The sequence below is a fragment of the Scleropages formosus genome, chromosome 2, assembly GCF_900964775.1.
Source record: "Scleropages formosus chromosome 2, fSclFor1.1, whole genome shotgun sequence".
NCBI classification, from domain to species: domain Eukaryota; kingdom Metazoa; phylum Chordata; class Actinopteri; order Osteoglossiformes; family Osteoglossidae; genus Scleropages; species Scleropages formosus.
In genome coordinates this window covers 9,588,747-9,610,825 of record NC_041807.1, presented here as the reverse complement: position 1 = coordinate 9,610,825, position 22,079 = coordinate 9,588,747, and the positions used below count along the sequence as shown (strand labels likewise).

General features: G+C 41.8%; 1 protein-coding gene across 2 annotated transcripts in view; it reads left to right on the top strand.

Annotated features, from left to right (window-relative positions):
• pik3c2a (phosphatidylinositol-4-phosphate 3-kinase, catalytic subunit type 2 alpha) overlaps positions 1 to 22,029 on the top strand; it is a 31,566-nt gene extending 9,537 nt beyond the window's left edge. For both annotated transcript variants that reach the window (XM_018761513.1, XM_018761520.1), the window contains exons 3-33: positions 852 to 952; positions 1,485 to 1,645; positions 4,392 to 4,512; positions 5,202 to 5,313; positions 5,641 to 5,720; positions 5,810 to 5,873; positions 6,182 to 6,328; positions 6,601 to 6,634; positions 6,764 to 6,980; positions 9,468 to 9,590; positions 9,723 to 9,890; positions 10,055 to 10,163; positions 10,761 to 10,903; positions 11,630 to 11,818; positions 12,124 to 12,217; positions 13,594 to 13,688; positions 13,787 to 13,967; positions 14,158 to 14,262; positions 14,510 to 14,602; positions 15,373 to 15,502; positions 15,698 to 15,834; positions 16,121 to 16,290; positions 16,606 to 16,762; positions 16,868 to 16,977; positions 17,077 to 17,284; positions 17,513 to 17,637; positions 18,057 to 18,174; positions 18,285 to 18,366; positions 18,496 to 18,605; positions 18,714 to 18,839; positions 19,861 to 22,029. In XM_018761513.1, the coding sequence (XP_018617029.1) occupies positions 852 to 952; positions 1,485 to 1,645; positions 4,392 to 4,512; positions 5,202 to 5,313; positions 5,641 to 5,720; positions 5,810 to 5,873; positions 6,182 to 6,328; positions 6,601 to 6,634; positions 6,764 to 6,980; positions 9,468 to 9,590; positions 9,723 to 9,890; positions 10,055 to 10,163; positions 10,761 to 10,903; positions 11,630 to 11,818; positions 12,124 to 12,217; positions 13,594 to 13,688; positions 13,787 to 13,967; positions 14,158 to 14,262; positions 14,510 to 14,602; positions 15,373 to 15,502; positions 15,698 to 15,834; positions 16,121 to 16,290; positions 16,606 to 16,762; positions 16,868 to 16,977; positions 17,077 to 17,284; positions 17,513 to 17,637; positions 18,057 to 18,174; positions 18,285 to 18,366; positions 18,496 to 18,605; positions 18,714 to 18,839; positions 19,861 to 20,043 (3,993 nt within the window). In that variant the 3' untranslated portion in view covers positions 20,044 to 22,029. The remainder of the gene's footprint in view (positions 1 to 851; positions 953 to 1,484; positions 1,646 to 4,391; positions 4,513 to 5,201; positions 5,314 to 5,640; positions 5,721 to 5,809; positions 5,874 to 6,181; positions 6,329 to 6,600; positions 6,635 to 6,763; positions 6,981 to 9,467; positions 9,591 to 9,722; positions 9,891 to 10,054; positions 10,164 to 10,760; positions 10,904 to 11,629; positions 11,819 to 12,123; positions 12,218 to 13,593; positions 13,689 to 13,786; positions 13,968 to 14,157; positions 14,263 to 14,509; positions 14,603 to 15,372; positions 15,503 to 15,697; positions 15,835 to 16,120; positions 16,291 to 16,605; positions 16,763 to 16,867; positions 16,978 to 17,076; positions 17,285 to 17,512; positions 17,638 to 18,056; positions 18,175 to 18,284; positions 18,367 to 18,495; positions 18,606 to 18,713; positions 18,840 to 19,860) is intronic.
• Positions 22,030 to 22,079: the final 50 nt, after the last annotated feature.

The following is a 22,079-nucleotide window of genomic DNA, read 5'->3' as shown; positions in this document are numbered from 1 at the left end:
TGCAATAAAAATGATTTCTGAATCTGGTCACACAGTCCCAGAAATGCAACCCTACAACCCGGCCATTACTGTGTTGTGCTGGCTCAATAAAAGCCATTCAGCTAGAACGAAGTCACAAAAGGTCTCTGTCTTGCTCCACAGCGTTGCATTTATCTGCCTGCGTGCATGTGTGTGTACATTCATGATTGTATATTAGGTTAATTTTCTTTGGTTTGCAGAACAGTCAAAATGAAAGTCTATCTAATGATACCATTTTCATTTCTTACTCCTGCACAATTTCACAGTATTTTTAATTTTCATCTGTGCTGAAATTAGCTTCTTAGTTTTGTCTGTGGTTATGAATTTTTTTTTTTTTACATACTTAAGACCTTCTTTTTTCCAATTAGACTTCTGAGAAGTCTGAAATGTATTTATGAAGTTTGTTTGGAATAATTACATAATTTCACACTTCTGTTCTGACCAGCTTGCTAATATCCACACTTTGGGCTGATAAGAGTAAATCCCATCAACAAAGAAGTGATAGATAATATCAGAGAGATTGGTAATGGAGTGGCATTTGCCTTTGTGTACTGAAAAAACAAAGAAAAATTAAATTCTGATTAATGCCATAGTGCAGGAATGTGAAATGATTTAACTCCTCAAAAATGGCTCCTCCACTGGATGAAAAAGTAATTAAAATTCAGCTGGTTTGGATATGTCATTCCAGAGACCATTTAATATGCTACCTCTGTACTACACTTTTCATTTGTATAATAAAACTTAAATTTTTCAATTAATGATGGTGTTGCCTGAACTTGAAACAGCTGCACAGTTGAGGTATTTATGGCACGTTACGTCTCATTGCTTTACAGAACAAAAAGGGAAGTGAGAAAATGCTGGAGAAATGCAATGCCCTGCTGTGTCTGGAGGCCCAGAATGAGGAGGTGCTCGCCTTCTGTGAAGACATAGCAGCGTAAGTGTTGTCTTTGCATGTGGTCTGATGCCTCTTGGCTCCTTCTCATTAGTGCTCGTCACCAAGTGCCAGCTTGCGGTCTCTGTGGAGCTTCTCTGTCGCACAACAGTAGACTCTTACAAGTATACATCCATGCAAGTACTGACTTAAGCCCAGCCTCACACACTCTGAAAAAAGTTTTCTTACTTTTCTGGGCATTTTTCATGTTGACACTGTACTCATAAGTGAGTTAGGTTAGATTTTTACACTAAGCTTCTTAAAGTAATTTACACATTTATACAACAGGGGAATTTTTACTGAAGCAATTCATGCTAAAAGCATTAACTCGTATGCCACTTGCTGCTCCTATATTAATCATCACTGGTAACCATTTAAAGGTGTATCGGCAAATAAGTATATATTATTGTGATTTCTGTCATCAACCAATTATCACTTTTTTTAAATTTTTTTTTTTAAATTAAAAATTATTTTAAAAAGCCTTTGTGTCTTTTGTAGCCCCCCTGTTGATCTGTGTTATGTTTCTGTACTGCAGGCTGAGGTCCAAATTCCCACATGATGACTTGGTCACCAATCCTGGATACGTGCTGAGCCCAGTCATCCCACAAAGGGACATGAATGGGGACAGCAGCATTGGGGTGAAGGTCTCCATTGAGATCTCCGACTCACAGGAGCCTGTCACCTTCACTTGTGATGGTAGGGGCTCAGTTTCGGTATGGTTGTGGGTCTGCAGAATGGTCAGTGGACTCACGTGTTACGTCAGCCAACCATAGCCTTTTATTGATTCCAGGGTGGCCGCAGAGATGTTGAGGTGAAAACAAGTGTTCAGGTGCACCTTTGTTTGACTTTGGTTGATCTTTAGCTCCAGTAGTGATGTTTTTGTTGAACTTGGGAGTTCCCTCGTTTGAACTAGTGTATGTGCCTCTGTGTGTTTTCCTAAAATACCACCTGATGTGCTCAGGCCAAGAATATACTCTGTTATAAACATGTGGTGGCTGAGTGCCTGATAAGCATAATCGGTAAAAGCACGAAACAGGAAGTAGCAGTTGGAAGAGGCTGTCCGTGTTTTTGAAGAACACAGTGTTCCTTTTCTAACATGTAGCTTCTGTGAGGCCACCGGAATGCCTGGTCACTTTGTGTTCTAACACGGTGGTCTTGTTATGTTGCCTTACCATTGTAAAGTTACTTCTGATCTAGCTGGTATTGCTTTTTGGGTTCATTGTGATTCATTCCCAAGGAGTAACCAAGACCTCATTAATTCCCTCAAGAGCAGGGCTGTTCCTGGCAGCAATCAGGCCCTTCTGTCACCCCCTGCACTCCATTGCTGGCAGGAAATCAGTCCTGCTTTTGTTGTGAACAGTCCAACCTGGCAGGGATTCCAATGCCACCAGTCCTCTTCCATGGATTGTAAAGGATGTGACACGATGGCACAGTGGGTAGTGCCGGTGTCTCACAACTCCTGGGCTGTGTGTTCAGGTGTGGGTTTGAACCTGGCCTTGTCTGCGGAGTCTACATTCTCCCCATGTTTGCATCGCTTTCCTCCCACTGTCTGAAGATTTTTCAGGTAAATTGGTGACTCTAAATTGCCCAAAATGTGTGCATGTGACAGTGGGTTTGTGTTACATTGCTCTCTTGTGGCAGTCGAAAGTTTATAAATACCTTTTCCTCTTGAGAATCAGACCATGGTGCTAGGTATATGCTCAGGTTTGGGTTGGACTGGCTATGCTTTTGTCAGTTGCTCAGTCAAAGATCCTCTTCATGTTGTATTTCAATTCTACCAGCTCACCTTTTTTTTTTCATATGTTGATCCACTTTGTTTGGTTTAGATTCAGAGGCCCTACACAATGGCAGCCCAAGGCTGTATATCTGTGCTGGAGAACAGTAGCCTTCAGTTCGCAGCTAAAGAGGCCTGCCAGGGGTATTCTGCATCCTCGGTTGCTCTCATTTCAGCACTGGAGCGGTCCAGCGCTACGTCTGCATATGTCACGATTGGTAATCTAACAAGCAGGTGCCCCTGAAAGTGGAAACAGAAGGCGAGCAGGCGTTCTTCGGCACTTAGTCTGTTCTGATTTCCATTCTCGTTTCGGAGGGCTGTGCGCCACGGAATGCTAGCTCTGCTATTCAAACAGATTTATTCTTTGTTCATTTAAGCCCAGCTAAATGCCTGACTGCCAGCACCAAGGTGTTAACTCTCAGCGCACCCCAGCGAGGGCACAAGAGATGCAGGACACTGGATTTGACATACATTCATAGTGTGTGGAGTACCTCTGAGAAGGCAGCCTTCCTGAAAAGTACCAGTTCTGTCCCAGGACTTTCATAACTCTAGACAGACCAAGGTGGCTCCATTTGTGTTTTGAAGTAATTGGCTTGTCTATACTGCAGCCCTCCATCTTGGGAAGGGAAAAGGCTTTAGTCACTGTCTGGAGTGATTATGTAATGTTTCTCTCCCCTGCCCCCACACACCCTGTTGCCCGGTCCTCTTCCGAAGCCTGCTGGACTATCTTGTCTGACTTGAACATGGATGTTTTCTCCCACCGCATGGTTCCCATTGGCTTATCTGGATTTCGGGGGTGGCTGTAGCCTAAAGCCTCCAACTGGCTTCAATTTCTCCTCTGTAGTAGGCTTTCATGGGTCTACGTTGTTCTGTTTGACTGCATGTAACATGTATGGGTTTAGAAATTCACCATGAACCTCAAATGTGCATGCCACCCCTAAAGAAACCCCTGTATTTTGCTGTTCCTTAACACCATGCTACAGCCTGCAGAAACATCTTAGACACCCCTGAGGATTGGTATGTTTGTTTCACTAGATAATGTCACATTCTTTTTATGTTTCTGTAAATACGGGGAAAACAGAAACCCAGTCTGCCCCTAATTCCAGCTCTGAACCTCATTCCACAAGTGGGTGTGGTGGTAGTTCCGCTGATTCAAGAAGGGCTGAGTTTTAATATTAGACACCACTATTGGAAAACGGCTTGGGAGTGGTAGACGAGTCATTAAATTTTTGTATTCGGTTCAATTGGGGCTTCGGAGCAGAAATAACATTATTTTATCAGTATCTGGATGCTAGATTTCGCATTGCATAGCATAACTTAAAATATTTTTTGTAGCTTTTGTTAGAAACAAAACTTGCTTTCTGATTACTGTATTAGATCAAAATTACCCAGAAACAATTCTTCAGGTCAATAACTAGCTTTATTATTAATTAATTTAATAGACATTTTCCCCAGGGCATTTTAGAGTGAGAGGTTTGTATATTAATTGAAATTATTTACTTATTTATACAGCTGGGTCCGTCCCACTCTCAAAATACAATAATGTGATTTGATTTAATGGGCAACTAACCATTAACTAGAACCTAGGCTTAATGGACAAGTACTTCTGGTCTGTTTTCTACTTTTCTCAGTTTCATACAGCACTTCCCCCACCCTTCTTGCTCGCAGTGAGCTCTCCTGTAGAGCTGCTCATCATGCAAGCCCTGTGCTGGGCCCATGACGACTTGAACCAGGTGGACATTGGCAGCTATCTCCTCAAAATCTGCGGCCAGGAAGCAGTCCTGCAAAAGTAGGTCCTTTTCCAACTTCCCTTCTTGAGTTCGGCAGGTCCTCTTGGACTGGGGCGGCGATAGAAAAAGGAATGAAAGAAAATAAAAACATGACCCCCTGCCAACATTCCACACACAGTGAACTGTTTTTGTAGTGTTAGGAAAAGTTTCCTTTGTGATTTGTCACTGTTGGTATGGTAAAACCAGAGGAGGGAGAAAGATTGCTGCAACATAATAAGGAACAGAAGGCTGAGGTTAACACAGGTCCTTTCCAAGCATTTTACTGCAAGTTGTTGTCCCTGTGTGTGTGTGTGTGTGTGTGTGTGTGTGTGTGTGTGTGTTGTGGATGCCTCATAGGCTCTGTACATTTTCTTCCCTTTTTGAAAGAGGTGACTCAGTTTTGCTTTGTGTCACTACAACTCCCCAGTGATGATTTTTTTTTTGGACTGTGTCGGTTTGTATTTTCATTGTTTCGCCTGACTTTTGGAAACCAGACAAAAATGCAGTAATTTGTAGGAATGGATGCTGTCTTTCCCTTCTCTTCCTTCAGCCAGTGACTCTTAACATTTCTTAGTAAAATGAAAAGAAATGGAGAGGCTCTTAAAACACCATGTTGGATGGACTGGGAATCTTTTGTTACATTAGATAGTTAAACTGACCAAACTTCATTGTGCTAATCTGTATTGCCCTCTCCACTTTACTTCCTCAGCAAGCACAGCTTGGGGAGCCACGAGTATGTTCAGAACTGCCGCAAGTGGGAGACTGAGATCAAACTCCAGCTGCTGTCCCAAAGCACCATCCGCAAGGACCTGGCACGTACAGTGAGTATCGTACCTGGTCCAAACCATGTGCTGTCAAGACTGCTGCTGTGGTCTGAAGGGGAACTCTGAAGGAGGTGCTGTGGTGGTTTGTTTGGTACATTATGAACTGCCCTCCAGGTGGTAACCCACTTTATCCAATAGCGACTTGTGTTTTGGACCATCTTAAGTTCTAGTTTTTCCTTCTTTGCCTGGATAGACACTTGCAGTGGGTGTTTGGTACCTGCATTTGGCAACGCTCTATGGCCTGCCAGGAATAGATTGGTTCCAACCATGCTTGGTTAAGGTTCTAGTGAATGTGAGCATTGGCACAGTCTTCTCTGTACACAGGTGGAGGATGATACTTCCTCCATTGCTTTGGAGAAGTACCTGCATCTAGTGGAGAGGCCTTTCAAGGAAACCGTAACCAGGTACCTAATGCTGCTATGAAGTACCACGGCAAAAAAATAAAATGGGATTAGAGTTCCAGGATCCAGTGACAATTGATGCTATTTTGCAGGCAGTGCCTTATTGACTATCTTGAAGGTTTTCACAATCAAGTCAACATCTGTTTGGAGAATGAGGTAGGCAGATGTTATTTGGTACTTGGATGGTGATTTGATGCTTATAAAAACAGGCCACCAAGGCAGAGGATCACAGATGACCTCTTTACCTGTAACACTGTGAGTGACTGCACATAAACTTTGAGTGTTGGATCTGCTCACTCCGCTTGGACTTCATGCTTTTTCTGTTCTGTGTTTCAGCAGTTTGTAATTTTTTTGTATTTCATTAGCGTAAGAACCTTGGATGGTCGATCTGGTTTTAGAGGCTTCTTGAGTGACAGCTCTGCTATCACCTGATGAAAGACCATGCCATATATTATCTCTTAAAGGGCACCCAGTACAAGACCATTGAAAATGTCATCCAGATTGTGAAGAACATCTGCTGCGTTCTGGATGAGGTGGAGACCATGGCCATCACGGAAGCAGTGAAGAAGGTCAAGCGCTCAGTAAACCTTCCCAGAAGCAAGGTCTATGAGGTGAGACAGGTCACCAGCCTTTGCTCCATTTTGAATTTTCAGGCAGTGAACATATGGTTGCAAATATGACAAAACCTTGAACTGAACCTTCATTAAGTTTCATCATGAAGTTCACATAACCCCTCTGTAATAGTAACTGATATTCAACTTACTGAGTTGAACATATTTGGAAAAACTCAAAATTGTTGGCAAGTCTTGTTGATCTTGTTTTTATTTAGTGAACGGTAAGGGAAATTGTGAAGGCATTTATGAATGTTTTGTTTGTCCCCTAGGCTGGTACAAAATCCTCAGAAAATTCAGCAAATGGTGAGCTCAATATCAGGAATCTGGAGATTGGGGTTGGGGCACATGATGGGTGTCTTGGCCACATTTTGTATTAACATTAGTTACATTGGTGGACAGAGTTAATGACATTCACTGTTCTTTTGCCTACAGGTCACACCAACCCAGTGGAGGAGAGCCTAGCTGGTCTCAACACTGCCGTGTATGACCTTGTCAAGCTGTACCTGCGCTCCTTCTGCCCGACTTCATTACGACAGGCTGAGACCCCGCCTACTGAGAGACGTGGCAGCAAAGAGGCCTCAGGAACAACAGACCATCTGCAGTTCACACTGTTTGCTGTGCACGGAATCACCAATATGTGGGTTAGCTGGTATGACTGCCGCCACCTGCATGAAAAGTGGATGTCCTCCTGAACAGACAAGACCAACAGCAGGCAGCATGGCAATCTTCCCACAATGCTCCTGTTCCACACTGTTTTCAGTAACACACTGTTGGGTTTAGTATTCCTGCTGGATCCACACCAGTATTTAATAACTGCATCAGCAAGTATTCTGATTTTGGCCAGTAGGGTGGTGTCAGTATTTAGTCATCTCCTTCCCCAGGTTTGACTTCCACTTCCTGCTATACAACCCTTTTTCAAGGTACCTGCCCTGCATTGATACAGTAAAAATTATATAGCTGTATAAGTGGGTAAATAATGGTAAGTAGCTTTGTATACAATTCTAACACTAATTCATCTTGGAACAGATTGTCAGCTGAATAATTAAAGTCTGCCCTTTTTTAACCCTCTCCAGGCAGATGTTGCAAATAAGCATCAGATGGTACAGGTTTTTCCCATAATTGGTCCCATTGTATTGATTGCTTATACAGTAATACCTCGCCATATGTCGTTCCGTGTTGCGTCGATTTCGACTTTACATCGGTTTTTTGTTTAATTGTATTTTTCCATATATATTTGTCTTCGGTCACGTCAGCCGAAAATATTAAAAATTAACTTAAAAATCACTTAAACAAAGTGTAAAATCAAATAAAATAAAATAATATATTGTAATCTATAAAATCAATTAAAAGCTTAAAAATAAAAAAAAATTCTTATTTGCCTGCCGTTCAGCGCTGATAACATCAAGTTCCGCCTCGTGGCGTCGTTTGCCGCCAGTCAATTCAAACTTGTTTGTGTTTGTGCTATTCACAGTGTCTCGTTTGCGTTGCATTTGTAACTTTAATATTTGCCCCCATGGCTATGAAGAAAGTTCCTAGTGGTAAGCGTCATGTTATATCACTGGAAGATAAAGTGGCTATGATAAAAACGTCATGAAATTTCTTTACTTTAGCATTAATTGAAGTGTATACATTTAAGGGGAATGCTTATTAGGGGTTTATGGGGGGTCTAAATCGGTTTTTTAGGGGTTATTTTGTTTTCCGTCATTTTTCGACTTAAGTCGCGACCTTTGGAACCAGTATAACAATGTAGGGTGAGGTATTGCTGTAATTAGTGAAATTCAGGATTGTTGCATTAGGTTTTTTTTTTTTTCTTGTTCCAGTTGGAGTCATGACAGTCTTTAAAGGTTAAAGAGTACCTTTCATTTTTCTCAGTAGCTACTTATAAACATGCTGTATTTATCTCCATAAATCATTCAAATCTTGAGAGAAAGCAGTATGTCAATTCAAAATATTTTATAGTGGCTCGGTTGGTCAGTTCCCAATTTTAAATCTCGCTCAATGAGTTGGAAATCCGTTATGTTGCACTGTAAATTGGTGTCTGCTGTTACACTGGAGCTTCTGGTATCTAGTACAAAGTCTCAAGGCAGTGCAGTAGCAATAGTCATTCTGTTCACACGATTGTCTCCTATTTGTCTGACACCCTGAACCTCATGGACCCTTTCAGTTCCCTTTCTTGCCACTGCATAAAAGCTGATTGTAGCCTGTTGTTGCTTTGTGATTTATTTTCGTTATGAAACCTGATGTACGGAGATACTGAATAGCTTACTTTACTGCTTTTGTAGGGTTTTTTTGGCTGGTATTCATTTGAGATCATCCTCAAGGCTGATTCCATTTTGCCCGGCACTGACATATGTTTTGGGGCATGTTGGCTTGCATATCTAGTAGAAGTGCACTGTTCCTGCACATTTTGGCCCAAATGCAGCCCCAACAGTGCCCAGTATCTGATGCTACCTCACCCCCGACGCCTTTTGTTTGGTTTCCAAGTCAACAGCAATTTCTGACAAGGCCATGAATAGATGGGGAGAATTAAAGCCATGCCAGGAATCTAGAGGGACCAGATGAAATGGGTGCAGTAGTAGTGCAGGAATGACCGTGTAACTGAGCATGCACAGTGCAATGTGCAGCCACACACTTGCCTGGCCTTCTGCCTGGTACTATGAAGTGCTTTTTTCAGATTGAAAAATTTAATAAGATAATTAATGGGCCTCTGCCTTTAGCCTAATTTTCAGCCTTCCCTAACGTGCTATTGAAAAGTGTATTCTTGAATTCCAACCCAGCAATTTTCCAGGAATATTTTAGGACAGCAGTGAGCCCCACCGGACTCATAATGTCCAGGTCAGCCATTTGTAATATGTTACTAAATGACTGCTGAAGTAGTTACTGGCATAAATTGGTGATTAGCTGCCATCAGTACACGCATCATAAGAATGATGCCAATAAACATGTTAATGAAGGAAAAGGATTTTTTTTGTTGTTGTTCAATGAGCATGTTGTCTTACACTTGATCTGTCCTTCAGGATTAGGTTTGGTATGTTGACAATTTTTTTTAAAAATCACAAGCTTATACCCATTTATGTGATGCCCATATAAAATGTGTGAGAAATTTGAAGTAAGCTGTCCTTTTTTACCTTGGCAGTTATGAGAAATACTACCTGATGTGTGCACTTATCCACAATGGGAGGAATTTATTCAAGCCTGTTCAGTCCAAGAAAGTAGGCACATACAAGAGCTTCTTCTACCACATTAAATGGGATGAACTGTAAGTGGTTTGCGATTGTCATTACATGTAACAGTGGTCATTCAGTTTTATTCTTTATTATGTCCTGTATTTCTCTCTGTCCAACACACTTGTCTCTGAAAAGAGTTTTTCCAACTGTTTCTCTACCTTCAGGATACATTTTCCCATTTCTGTGGCCCTACTGCCTCTGGAGTCCATGTTGAGCCTCGCGCTGTATGGGATACCAAACCAGAATGTCAGCAGCTCACCTGACTCTAACAAGCAGCGCAAAGGACCTGAGCTGCTCGGCAAAGTGGCGATGCCTCTTTTCGATTTTAAACGGTAATTCCTATCGATTGCATGCATGACCTCGTCATCTTGAACAATGTCTTTTTTAAAAAAGGTGAAAAACAGGTTCCCCTCACTCATCAGAGTACTGTGCAGCAAATGGAGAGGATCTCCTTTGGTTTGGATGGTATATTTGTTCAGGAGTGTTCTTTTTTTAGGGTACTGGCCCATGGGACCAAACTACTGAGCCTGTGGACATCCTCTCCAGTCATGTCCAACAGCACTGCAGGCCGGAGAAGAAATCCAATGGAGAGAATCATCCTGCAGGTATGCCAAACCTCCAAGACCAGCCTGCTTTGTTAAAGCCACCATTACTTATCCACTTAGCAGACGGCCTTTATGTGGGGTGCCTCATGCTTGCAACCAGCATGGTATCACGTATTGAAGAAAGTGCCAAGACAAAGAAAAAATATTCATATGAATGAGGGGGATATTAAACTGGATCTGATAACCAAGAATGTCCATTAGTTTAACATTTGAATAAGCATGAAATCCTTAAAATGGAGCCAGCATGTATTTTAGTGGTTAGAGCTGCAACCTTGTACTTGAAAGACTCAGATTTGAATCCCCTCCTTTTGTAATACCTTTGAGCAAGGTACTTACCGTGAATTGCTCCAGTAAAAATTGTCTCACTGTATAAATTAGTAAATAATTGTACGTACCTTAGCACTGTTCGTCACTTTGAAGAGAAGAATCTTCTAAATAAATGTAAATGTAGTATTGTTCCCTGTAAAAGGACTCGGTAGAACTGAGGACTGAAAGTACTAATGATGCTAATACTTGTGACCACTTCTTGCCCTTGTGGTAATGGTGGTCACTATGCTGTACATAAGAGGTATAATATGATTGTGTTCCTCATCCCAGGTGGACTTTCCCAGCCCAGCAGTAGATGTCCTCTATGTGGGGCCTCAGACTGCCAGCTGCCCCGACCCCCAGAGCCTGGAGGCTCTTGATCCCGACCTGAATCGGCGCGTTGAGAAGCTGTGCAGTCGTCCCTCCATGTTTGGGTATGAAGCTATTTGCTATGTAGGAGCCCTCATTAGTCTCGTTAGCCTGTCTGGGTTACAGGGGACAGAGTAGCTTCTAACCTGGGATTTCCCTCACAGTGCTGAAATCCAGGGCATAGATAACCTGGGCTGTTCTATGCTGTACCTAAAAAGATGCCCTGCGTGCATTTTTTTTTTTTCTTCCCCCCTCCCCTTTCTTTCTCTCTCTTTGTGCACTACCCATCTGGACAGGTGGTGTCTCCTTTTTTGGGACTGTTTTTTTCCTGGTTAAATTAAAACTCATTCAGAAGATGTGTGGTTTGCCCAAGACAAGGATCCTGATGTTGTGAACTAGAACTGGCATACCCTTGCCATAAGCCATGGTGCTTTGACAGGTTGAAGTAATTTCCTGTTTGTTAGTTTCCTGCACAGACAGACAAAAGAACCACAGCTATACAATGAAAATGAATGAGAAACGGAAACCACCAAAAGAACAAATTAGATCTTAACACTTTTGTGGCTGATTCAGTGCCTAGTCCTCCTGCGTGGCATTTTTGCTACTGAGTTTCCATAATTACATCCTGTCAGAGCAACACTTTGCGCCCCCCCCCCCCCCCTTTTATATTGCAGTTGGTTTAACTTTTTTCCACTTTTTTATAAACACAGCATAAAGTCAAGCGTTTGGAGCAAAATTGTGCACGAGTTGAGAGGCCTGGCTCCAGTTGACCCAGGATGCTTTCTCTCCAGGTTGACCCGTGCTGATCGACAGCTGCTGTGGGACAAGCGACACCACTGCCGCATGTACAAGCAGAGTTTGCCCAAAGTGCTGGCCAGTGCCCCCAGCTGGGACTGGGGCAGCATGGCGGAGATCCATGGCCTCCTGCATCACTGGCTGCCCCTGTCTCCTGTCTCAGCCCTTGAGCTGCTGGATGCCAAGTATGTGTGATGCAGTCTTTTGACCAGCAAAATTTTTACTGTGTCACATTTTCAGCATAATGGCTTGTGTTAGACAATCCTGTTATGGCTTAGAATAGGCATGGGAATGATGGTATTTTTTTCCCCCTCCCTCAAACTGCTTGTGAGTGTACAGCTAGACACACCCTTGACAAGTCCTTAGCGCAACGACTGATGTAGATAATTTAGTTCAAGCTATCAATGCTAATGGAATGTTAGAGTAAAAGCAAAGATATGGGTGACTGGTATGGCTGTCAGTGCATAACCTACTTTTCTTGGGCCTCCAGATTTGCAGACACAGAGGTGCGAAGCGTGGCCGTCAGCTGGATAGAAGGCAGTAGTGATGATGAGCTCTTAGACTACCTGCCTCAACTGGTGCAGGTAATATCTGTGTCCTGTTCCTTTAAAACTTGTCTGGAGCTAAAAAATTCTAGTATGCATTAGTCCAAAGGTTTACAAATACATAAAAGCTAAGTTTTAAATGTCCTCCAGCACCTTTCCCCCAGTGTTATCTTTAATATTTGCAGAAGTGTTTGTCAGAAGGTATTTGTGTTTTTTTTTAAATAAATAGACTGGGTCACAGCAACATAGAAACACTAACACAGAGGGATTATTATAGAAAATTGCAGTATTTTGAAAGTGTGATCAAGTACCGTTCTCCAAGATGTTTACTGTCCAAAAAGCTGTCCAGTGTTCATATGACTTAAACAGAATAATTTTTTTTTTTTCCCCTAGAAGAAAATGAATCAATTAGATCCCATTTCCTGTTTTTACAGTGGGCTATGCACCACACCACAACAATATATTTCTCTTGTTAAAGCTAAAAGAGGCCTCCTGTATTTGCCCATATCAAACTAAATACTCTGGTTATGGCCTGCAAAACCATCAGCGGATCTGCTCCCCGATGGCTACAATACCTAATCGCTCACTACACCCCAACCAGACTGTTATACTTCACCTCTGCTCACTTGGTGGTCCTGTGCACAAGAAGTCCAAAATCAAAAGTACAAAGGTTTTTGATGTGATAGAGCAACCTGAACCTTACAGAACTTCTGGATCTCTACATTTAAATAAAGGTCTCAATATTTGCCTAATTTATTCCCTCATTAGGTATTGAAAACAGCCCCAGTACTGTGATGACCCTGATCTCCTGTTATCGGTTTAGTAATTTTAAAAAAAGCTTATATGCAGATACCTGTGCAATATATGCTGGTTTGTAAAGTGCTATGTGACAAATTCAAGAATCAAATATGTTCTTAAGAATCATGTGTATACATCCAAATCAGCACCTTCTGCTTCTGTCATGTCCCTTTGTATTGTAGTCGAAAATGTACATCACTTTGGAGAAAAGTGTCTGCTAAATGAATGTATGTAAAATTAAATTACTGCACACTGAAATTTTAAATGGCAGCTCATTTTTGATATTAAACAATGTAACCTGAGTAATAAAGTCTGTCATTTTATCAAAAGCAAAAAGAACTGGAACACGTGACCCAGTGAGGTAAAAAGCAGAAATATACAAAAACATTTACATTTATTCATTTAGCAGATGCTTTTCTCCAAAGTGACGTACATTTCAGAGAAATAAAATTTGTGCATTACATTAGGAGAAAGACATAGTTGCAGACATGTAATTGTTAAGTAAAGCTAGTTTGTTTCTTTCCCCTTGAAGCACTGATGTTCCACAGTATCCTCTCTTGGGGAACCTTTCAGCTGCTACTTTGTTTACCTGAATTGATTTTTCTCTCGTCCTTTAGGCCTTGAAGTTTGAGTGCCACCTGAAGAATGCCTTAGTGATGTTCTTGTTTTCTCGAGCACTGGAAAACATCAATATTGCCCATTACCTTTATTGGTTAGTGTTTCCGTAACATTCTGTGTTAAACAATATCTGTATAATTTCAAGACTGGCACTTGTAGCTGTTAAAGCTCTGGACATTGCTGCCTCCCCAGGCTGCTGCGAGACGCAGTGCAGGATCCATGCTTTGGTGCACGCTATGAAAATGTGCTTGGGGCACTGCTCTGCCTCTGCGGTGCAAAACTGAGGTCAGAATTGGACAAGCAAGCACATCTAACTCAGTTGCTTGGGACCTTGGCTGAAAAGGTGCGCCAGGCCAACGGCTCCACCCGACAGGTGAGGGAGGCCGACCTGGAGGGAGATGATCCTGTTAAAGGCACTACTCTGCTTGCCTGTCTAAATGTAAATGTAAAGGCCTATGTGTGTAGTTCATGTGGGAGCCCTGGACTGTGTTCCTTATTACGCTACAGTCAGACTCCTTTTTATGTTTTCTTTTTAAATTTTCTTTAAATTTTCTACCAATCAGGCTGTTCTCCAGGAAGGCTTAGGAGTCGTGCAGTCCTTCTTCCAGAAAAGCAGTTGTCGGCTTCCTCTCAGTCCTAGTCTCGTGGCCAAAGGACTGAACGTGAAGGTGAGGAGAGCCCAGACTGCTTTTCTGTGGTGAAGTCTCCCTGGAGAAACATTTCTCTTGAGCCATTCTTCAGTTTTGGATACATGTCATACATACTTGTCAAGCTCTATAATCATATTTAATCTTAACCCAAGCAGAGTTCTTTGTAAAATGCATGCCTTCTTCCATTGAAAATTGAATAATTGGGTCTATCACCTCATCCAGGAAAATACATGCTAAATATAGATACTCATTTGTCTCCAAATAGGCCTGCTCCTTCTTTAACTCCAATGCTGTGCCCTTGAAGCTTGCCTTGGTCAATGCCGACCCTCTAGGAGAGGAGATCAATGTAATGTTTAAGGTAAAAGCTCCCAGAAGCAGGCCCATGTCTGTTGTCAAGCCACCACTCAAGGGTAAAGGCTTGGTTAACACTGCTTGAGTAAACATTAGTAGGGTATCGCACACATAAAATATTTATATGGCCTGTAATGCACTCCAACACATTGAAACTGAGAAGGAAGGATCTGAATAAATGCAGTCTATAAATAGCTGGATTCTGTAAATATCAATCAGTAACTTGGTATCTTTCTTGACTTTGGGAAAAAATGTGTAATGTGGCCAATTAATTGTCTGAATTAATTTCATTGTCAGTTAAGGATGAGGTTTTTCTTATAAACTCACTGCTACCTGAAATTTTAACATTGACTGTTCAGTGAGTAAATTAAACTTACTCGTTAGTGTGACCATCAGGCTGTTATGAATGTAGGGCTGCTCTGCTACAAGTTTTGTTGTCAGAGGAAGAATGTGTTGGGTTTTATCCCCCTGGCGGTAGAGATGCAACACTACAGTTTCCTTTCTCACATTGTTCCATCAGTGTAATGCAGGTGTTGCTCTAACTTCAGAAGCTGCAGAAATATATAGTATTACTTCTCTGACTGAACAGAAAGGTTTTCGTACATAAAAAAAAAAAAACACTACTGGGATTTTCTCAGAAGTATACTCATTTTGTTGAATCAAATATCTTATGACTGGGTTAACTTTAAGGAGAAATTAGAGGAAATGTTGGGATTGAAAATGGGTGGAGTTGAACAGGAGGGGAGAGGCATGTCTAATACTACTTGCGGATGGCAGGTGGGGGAGGACCTGCGACAGGATATGCTGGCTCTGCAGATGATTCGTATCATGGATCGGATCTGGCTGCAGGAGGGCCTCGACTTGCGCATTGTCAACTTCAAGTGTATCTCAACTGGCAAAGATAAAGGTAGGTCTCAAACTTGGGTCTGTTGGATGAGTCTCCATCCTCCACATAAAACTGTTTTCCAGTCACACTGAAGTGAACTGAGTCCAGGGCTGTCTGCCCAGTGCTTTCATGCTAGCTTATTCCAGAAACTGCAGGACTTTGTTATTGTAGATCCCAACTGGTCTCCTGCATCCCCACCCCACCCCCCACCCACAGGCATGGTGGAGCTGGTGCCAGCTTCTGACACACTGCGTAAGATCCAGGTGGAGTATGGTGTGACGGGATCCTTCAAAGACAAGCCCCTGGCAGAGTGGCTGCGCAAGTATAACCCAGCAGAGGAAGAGTATGAGAAGGTGAGGGATGTACCTGTCTGACATCCTTTTTTGTCCACAGTAATTCTGAATCACCAGCAGATTTACATCGGATCTTTGAAGACTCCAAAGTAAATTAGACCAGCAGGATGAACAACTGAAAGAAAGAAGACTTGCTTTGATTTGACAATCCTGAAGGAAGCAGGGCTGATGAGTGCAGTTATAAGCATTCTGGTCCTAAAAAAAAGACCTAAGTTCTGTATGTATTTCCATGACAGCAATGTGTTTGACGGGTACAAAAGTAAAGTGTTCTGGTGACACCTGACAGGCTTCAGAGAACTTCATCTACTCGTGTGCGGGCTGCTGTGTGGCCACCTATGTGCTGGGCATCTGTGACCGACACAATGACAACATCATGCTGCGCTCCACTGGCCACATGTTCCACATCGACTTTGGCAAATTCCTGGGGCATGCACAGATGTTTGGAAGCTTTAAAAGGTACATTGTGTAAAAGCAAACCTTTATTGTTGACTAGAATAGTGAAAAACAGTGAAACACAGTTTGTATACTATATTCAGTGTGTGTATTACTGAGCATAATTCGCTACTTATTGGCCATTTCACTTATTATATTTAACACTTAAATGCAAGGGCATGTAACAGTGGCAGAGAACAGGTGACACCTAAAAGTGCACTGGCAGATTTGTTGTTTATTGCTCTCCAAACACTGCTGTAATTGTCATGTAAAATTAAACTTGAAAGTTTATCTTAGATGTTACTTATAAATGCCTATGATTGTTTACCCCTATTTCAGGGATCGGGCACCTTTTGTGCTTACCTCAGACATGGCTTATGTCATTAATGGTGGGGAGAGACCAACTAGCCGCTTCCAGCTCTTTGTGGACTTGTGCTGTCAGGCCTACAACTTGATCCGAAAACACGCTAGTCTCTTCCTCAACCTCCTGTCCTTGGTAAATTTTAATTGTCCTTTCAAAATCACCAGAAATCTGCAGCGTTGTTGGGTTAAGCCATACACAGAGGAGCTCTTCACATGGGTATGTTCTGTTTTGTCACAGATGATGTCATCAGGCCTGCCAGAGCTCACTGGACCTCAGGATCTCAAATATGTGTACGATGCTCTGCAGCCTGAAACCACTGATGCAGAAGCCACTATTTTTTTCACCAGGTATAACTCTTGGCATTGGAATTAAGATTGTCAGTGGTTCTGTATGTACAGTAATAAACCCCTTGGCTCACTCCTTATGACTGGCTGTTCCTCCCTCAGGCTAATAGAGTCTAGCCTGGGCAGCGTGGCCACCAAGTTTAATTTCTTCATCCACAACCTGGCTCAGCTGCGTTTCTCAGGCCTGCCCTCCAATGATGAACCCATCCTGTCCTTCTCCCCCAAGACCTACACCATGAAGCAGGATGGCCGTATTCGCGATGCCTCCATCTTCACTTTCCAGAAAAGATACAACCCTGAGAAACACTATGTGAGCTGCTGATGCCACAGGGCCTCTGTGAATTTCTTCAGTGCTCTATCCCCAATGACACCTTTTGCTGTCCGCAGCAGTAAAAGACCCTTCAAAAGTTAAATTGCAGAGTGCTGCACAAAGTAATTTACAAACATAAAGATGCATATTCTTGATAGTCTTTATTAACCATGCTACATCTATAATATAAATATATTAACCATGCTATCTTTCCCCTGCTCTTTATAGACGTATGTGGTGAGAGTCCTGAGGGAAGGCCAAAGTGAACCCCAGTTTGTGTTCCGCACCTTTGACGAGTTCCAAGAACTTCACAACAAACTCACCATCCTCTTCCCACTGTGGAAACTACCAAAGTAGGAGGCTCCATTACTTCTTGGTGATCTGCTACATGCAAGCTGTTTACTACCAGAAAACATTGTAATGTTACCTGGTTTATATGAATGAAACATTACATTACATTTATATTTATTCATTTAGCAGACGCTTTTCTCCAAAGTGACGCATATCTCACAGAAATACAATTTGTGTATTACCTTAGGAGAAGGAGACATAGTTGCAGACATGATTCTTAAACTTTATGCGCCGATGTTCATCACACGAGTAGGTGCATAAAACTCAAACGATTCCTGATCACCTTCCTACAATTTTTTTTTAAAGGTACACAAACATTTACGTACAATACAGGAGTAGTGGCTGTGTAAAGGCTTAAGAAGGCAAGAAACAAACTCTTGTCTGTGTGCTGCCATGGTAACCTGTTCTTTGCGCACCATAGCTTCCCCAACAAGATGGTCCTGGGCCGGACACATATTAAAGAGGTGGCAGCCAAGAGGAAGGTGGAGTTGAATAATTATGTACACAACCTAATGAGAAGCTCCACTGAAGTGACCCAGGTGACTGACACCTTGTGTGGTGAATGGTGCTTTTGAAATGCTTGCTGCATTAAACACCATAAGCACAGATTCAAGAGCTGAGTTTTGGTTCTTGCACTGTTTATCCTCAGTGTGACCTGGTCTATACGTTCTTCCATCCCAATGCGCGAGATGACAAAACTGAAGGGTTTGACAGTATGGCTAAAGCTCATGGTAGGTACCCACAACTATCTATTTCTCTTGGCACAGCTGGAACTATTGAGCCTGAAGTAATGGGTTTGTTTGGAGAGAAGTCATTAATAAGGGTGGTGGTTTTTTTTTTTTTTTCTTTTTTCTCCCCAGAGGTGACACCAATGAGCCCCATATCGGGGAGGGTAGAAGGAGAAGTGAAATTGTCAGTGTCTTACAGGAACGGCAATCTTTTCATCATGGTGATGCACATTAAAGACCTGGTGAGTGTCAGTACAGTGTCTGTCTCATCAGGCAGCTGTGTAGCTGTTGAGACCCTTTAGACTTCTGATAAAGCCTGACTCAGCTAGTTTTCCTCATCCCCTTAACAGGTGTGGGAGGATGGTTCAGACCCTAATCCCTATGTGAAAACATATTTGCTCCCTGATCCACACAAAACCTCCAAGCGCAAAACAAAAATCTCCAGGAAGACCAGGAACCCCACATTCAATGAAATGGTGAGACATTTTTTTTACTGCACCATAATTTTCAGTATAAAAGAACTGCATTCTCCTGAGATGTGTCAAATTAGGTTTAAGATATTTCTGTGAAATTCTCCAAGCCCTACCCCAAACATGTGACGACATTTAGAAGCATAAAATGTCTTCTATAAGGTGCATTAGGGCCCAGCTTTGCAGCATGTAAAGTTGGGAAATTAACTTTCATGTCCTCTATAGTTGATAAAAATGAATGGCTGTATCTATCTTAAACATGTTTTTTACATGTTTGTACTCATTTTACAAGTCAGTTATTAGTTATCAATAAAGAAAATGAATTCAGAATGAGTCTTAAAATAAGACATTTTAATTCATGGAAAAATTTTACATTTATTTATTTAGCAAATGCTTTTTTCCAAAGTGACTTCCAGTGAACTCTATGTAGTGTTAGCCCACACACCTTATTCACCAAGGTGATTTACACTGCTACACTACATAGAATGGGTCACTCATCCATACATCAGTGGAACATACACACCTACACTCACTTACACACTATGGGTGAATCTGAACAGAATGACCTTGAACTGCGGGAGGAAACCGGAGCACCCGGAGGAAACCCACGCAGACACACGGAGAACATGCAAACTCCACATACACTGAGCGGGGATCAAACCCATGACCTCTCTCACCACCTAGGCGCCGTGAGACAGCAGTGCTACTCGCTTTGCCACCGTGCTGCCCCGAAATTTTATATGTTTATAATGTACTAGTGCATTACGTCAGCAAATCAGTCATTCAGGTATTGTATGTGATTATTGCAGCACTGCTTTGTGCATAAAGACATTATTGATATTGTTGTAGATAATTTTACAGCTATCAGTCCCAAGCAATAGAATATATATTTTGTGTGAACTTTCATGAATTTGGATCACAGATCCTATTTTACCCATCCACTGAAAAGCAGTTGGATGAGAAATCTGCTGCAGGTCCAAGCACTAAATATCCCTACCTCTGTTTATACTCTGCTGTCCCCCCCCAGCTGGTGTACAGCAACTACAGCAAGGAGAGCCTGAGCCAGAGAGAGCTGCAGCTGAGTGTCCTGAGTGCAGAGTCCCTCCGTGAGAACTGCTACCTGGGTGGGGTCACACTGAGCCTGAAGGACTTTGACCTGAGCAAAGAGACTGTCAAGTGGTACAAGCTCACTGCTGTGCCCTACTTCTAGGTGCCCTGTGACAAGAGTGGGGAGAGGGATCCTGCAGACTCTCTCAAACTCACTACATCCTTGACTTTTTTTCACCTTTTTCTGACACTAATCAAAGTTCTTACCTCTTTTTAAGCACTTGGTTCTTTTTTTCTCCTTCCTAAAATATAACAGGTGGCTGTTTTTCATGTTTTCTTAAATTTGACATTAAAGGACCAAAACAGGTAACTTTGAAAGAGTGTACATATATAAATATATATAAATGAAGACATTTTATTTTTAAAACAAGTCATTTTTACACGATTTTTCTACCATAACTGTATAGGAAGTAGAGATTCCTTGTGAAGCCAGGCTGGTTGAGGCCTGACACTGCAGGAAGTGAGGTTATGTGTAATACATTATGTGCCAAAAGAATGGGGAACGTTGCCGACCACTTCCCTTTTGGGACAAAAGAGGCTGCATTGTTTGGACTTGTTTATTTTGCATTTAAAAACTCCAGTTTGCTTCACTGAGCACAGCTTGTTTATATTCCGATTAAAATCTTGTCCCGTGAAATGCTGTCCCTGGTCCTGCTGGACAGCTGTCCAGAGCATGAGCAGACATGCAAACATACATAATTCCCTGTTTTATCTCATGCCTTTTGACACTTTGCTCACTTCACATTGGATTTTTAGATTATCAATAACCTGCTCTCATTCTTCTTGCATTTTAACTAAAGGCTAACAGTGTACAGAGATCTGAAGTGGAACAGTTAATGTATCAAGAAGGGGACTTTTGTGTTTACTTGGATGTATTTTTTTTTTTAGCATATCAAACAAGTTTGTAAGATCACTTGCAACAGAAGTAAACGATTCGTACTTTTAACTGTAAAAATATGCTGATCCTATATAAATATGGCCAGTTATTTATTTGATTGGTTATCTTAACGTGAAAGAATCTGTACTGTAGGCTTTATTTCCTAAAATGAATTTAATGTTTTTGAACAAGGTTTGTATAAAAACTGAATTTATTTCCATACTGAAGGTCAGTATGAAGTATACATTCTGGTAGCTTGCCTTATTCCATTAAGCCTGGGGAAAGAGTATTTTCTTGAAACCAAATAAATATACTTATTTACTTCCAAAACTTTCATGTTGTTTGAAATACAGCATCAGGAAAGTTCCAGTCCTGAGAGCACTTAAATTTGACAAATTCAAATAGCAGTGAGTGGCCTGAAGGTGTTTTTTTTGAGCCGCAGCAATTTGCTTCATTTGAAGTACATGACAAACATCAGTTCCCAGATTAAACTATTTCATCATTTGTCATATTAGTAAATATTTTACATATTCCTATTTTAGATCTTAATTTCTATTTAACATAACTGATGTCTATGAAATGTTGACAACGCCGTGAAAATTTGCATATTTTATTAGGACAGTGGATGGATTTTAAAGGCGTTCAATGAAACCTCAGTGTGTCTTTGGATGTAGTCCTCTGTACAAATTATAAGATTTCGAAACGGCTCTATTTGCAGTCAGATACTTGGACGTAACGGGTAAAATAAACCTAGTCCGTTTTAACGTCACAGTGAGTAAATCCCACAACTTCTAGACGCTTCCGTACTCGGAAGGCGCCGTTCACGAGCCCGTCGCTGAGCCCCATCTAGTGGCGTCACGCTGCTGTGTGGAGAAGCAAGTTTGTACGTTGTTCAGAGTCTGTACAACGTTCTGTACATTGAAACCCCCAATTCAACACAAACGCACAGTTTCCTTGGGTGTGCATGTTACGGAAATGTATTTCTGGAAATTTGGGCCTGTGTATAATTTATACATTTCACATGATGATGTGCTTGCCTTGTTCTTACGGGTGCCCATAAGCGATCCCGCAAAAATGTCCTTACCACATCCATACCACACACGTAATCAAGTGTACTACAGTGTTAGTGGCTTAACTTTTTAATTTATAGAAATTTGATAGAGAACACCACAACAAAAAAGAAACCAGGAGAAAAAATTCCCCCGTTATGAGCGTGCGCGCAATCTTTTACGTCACTTCCTAATCGCGCCCTCACGTCCTAA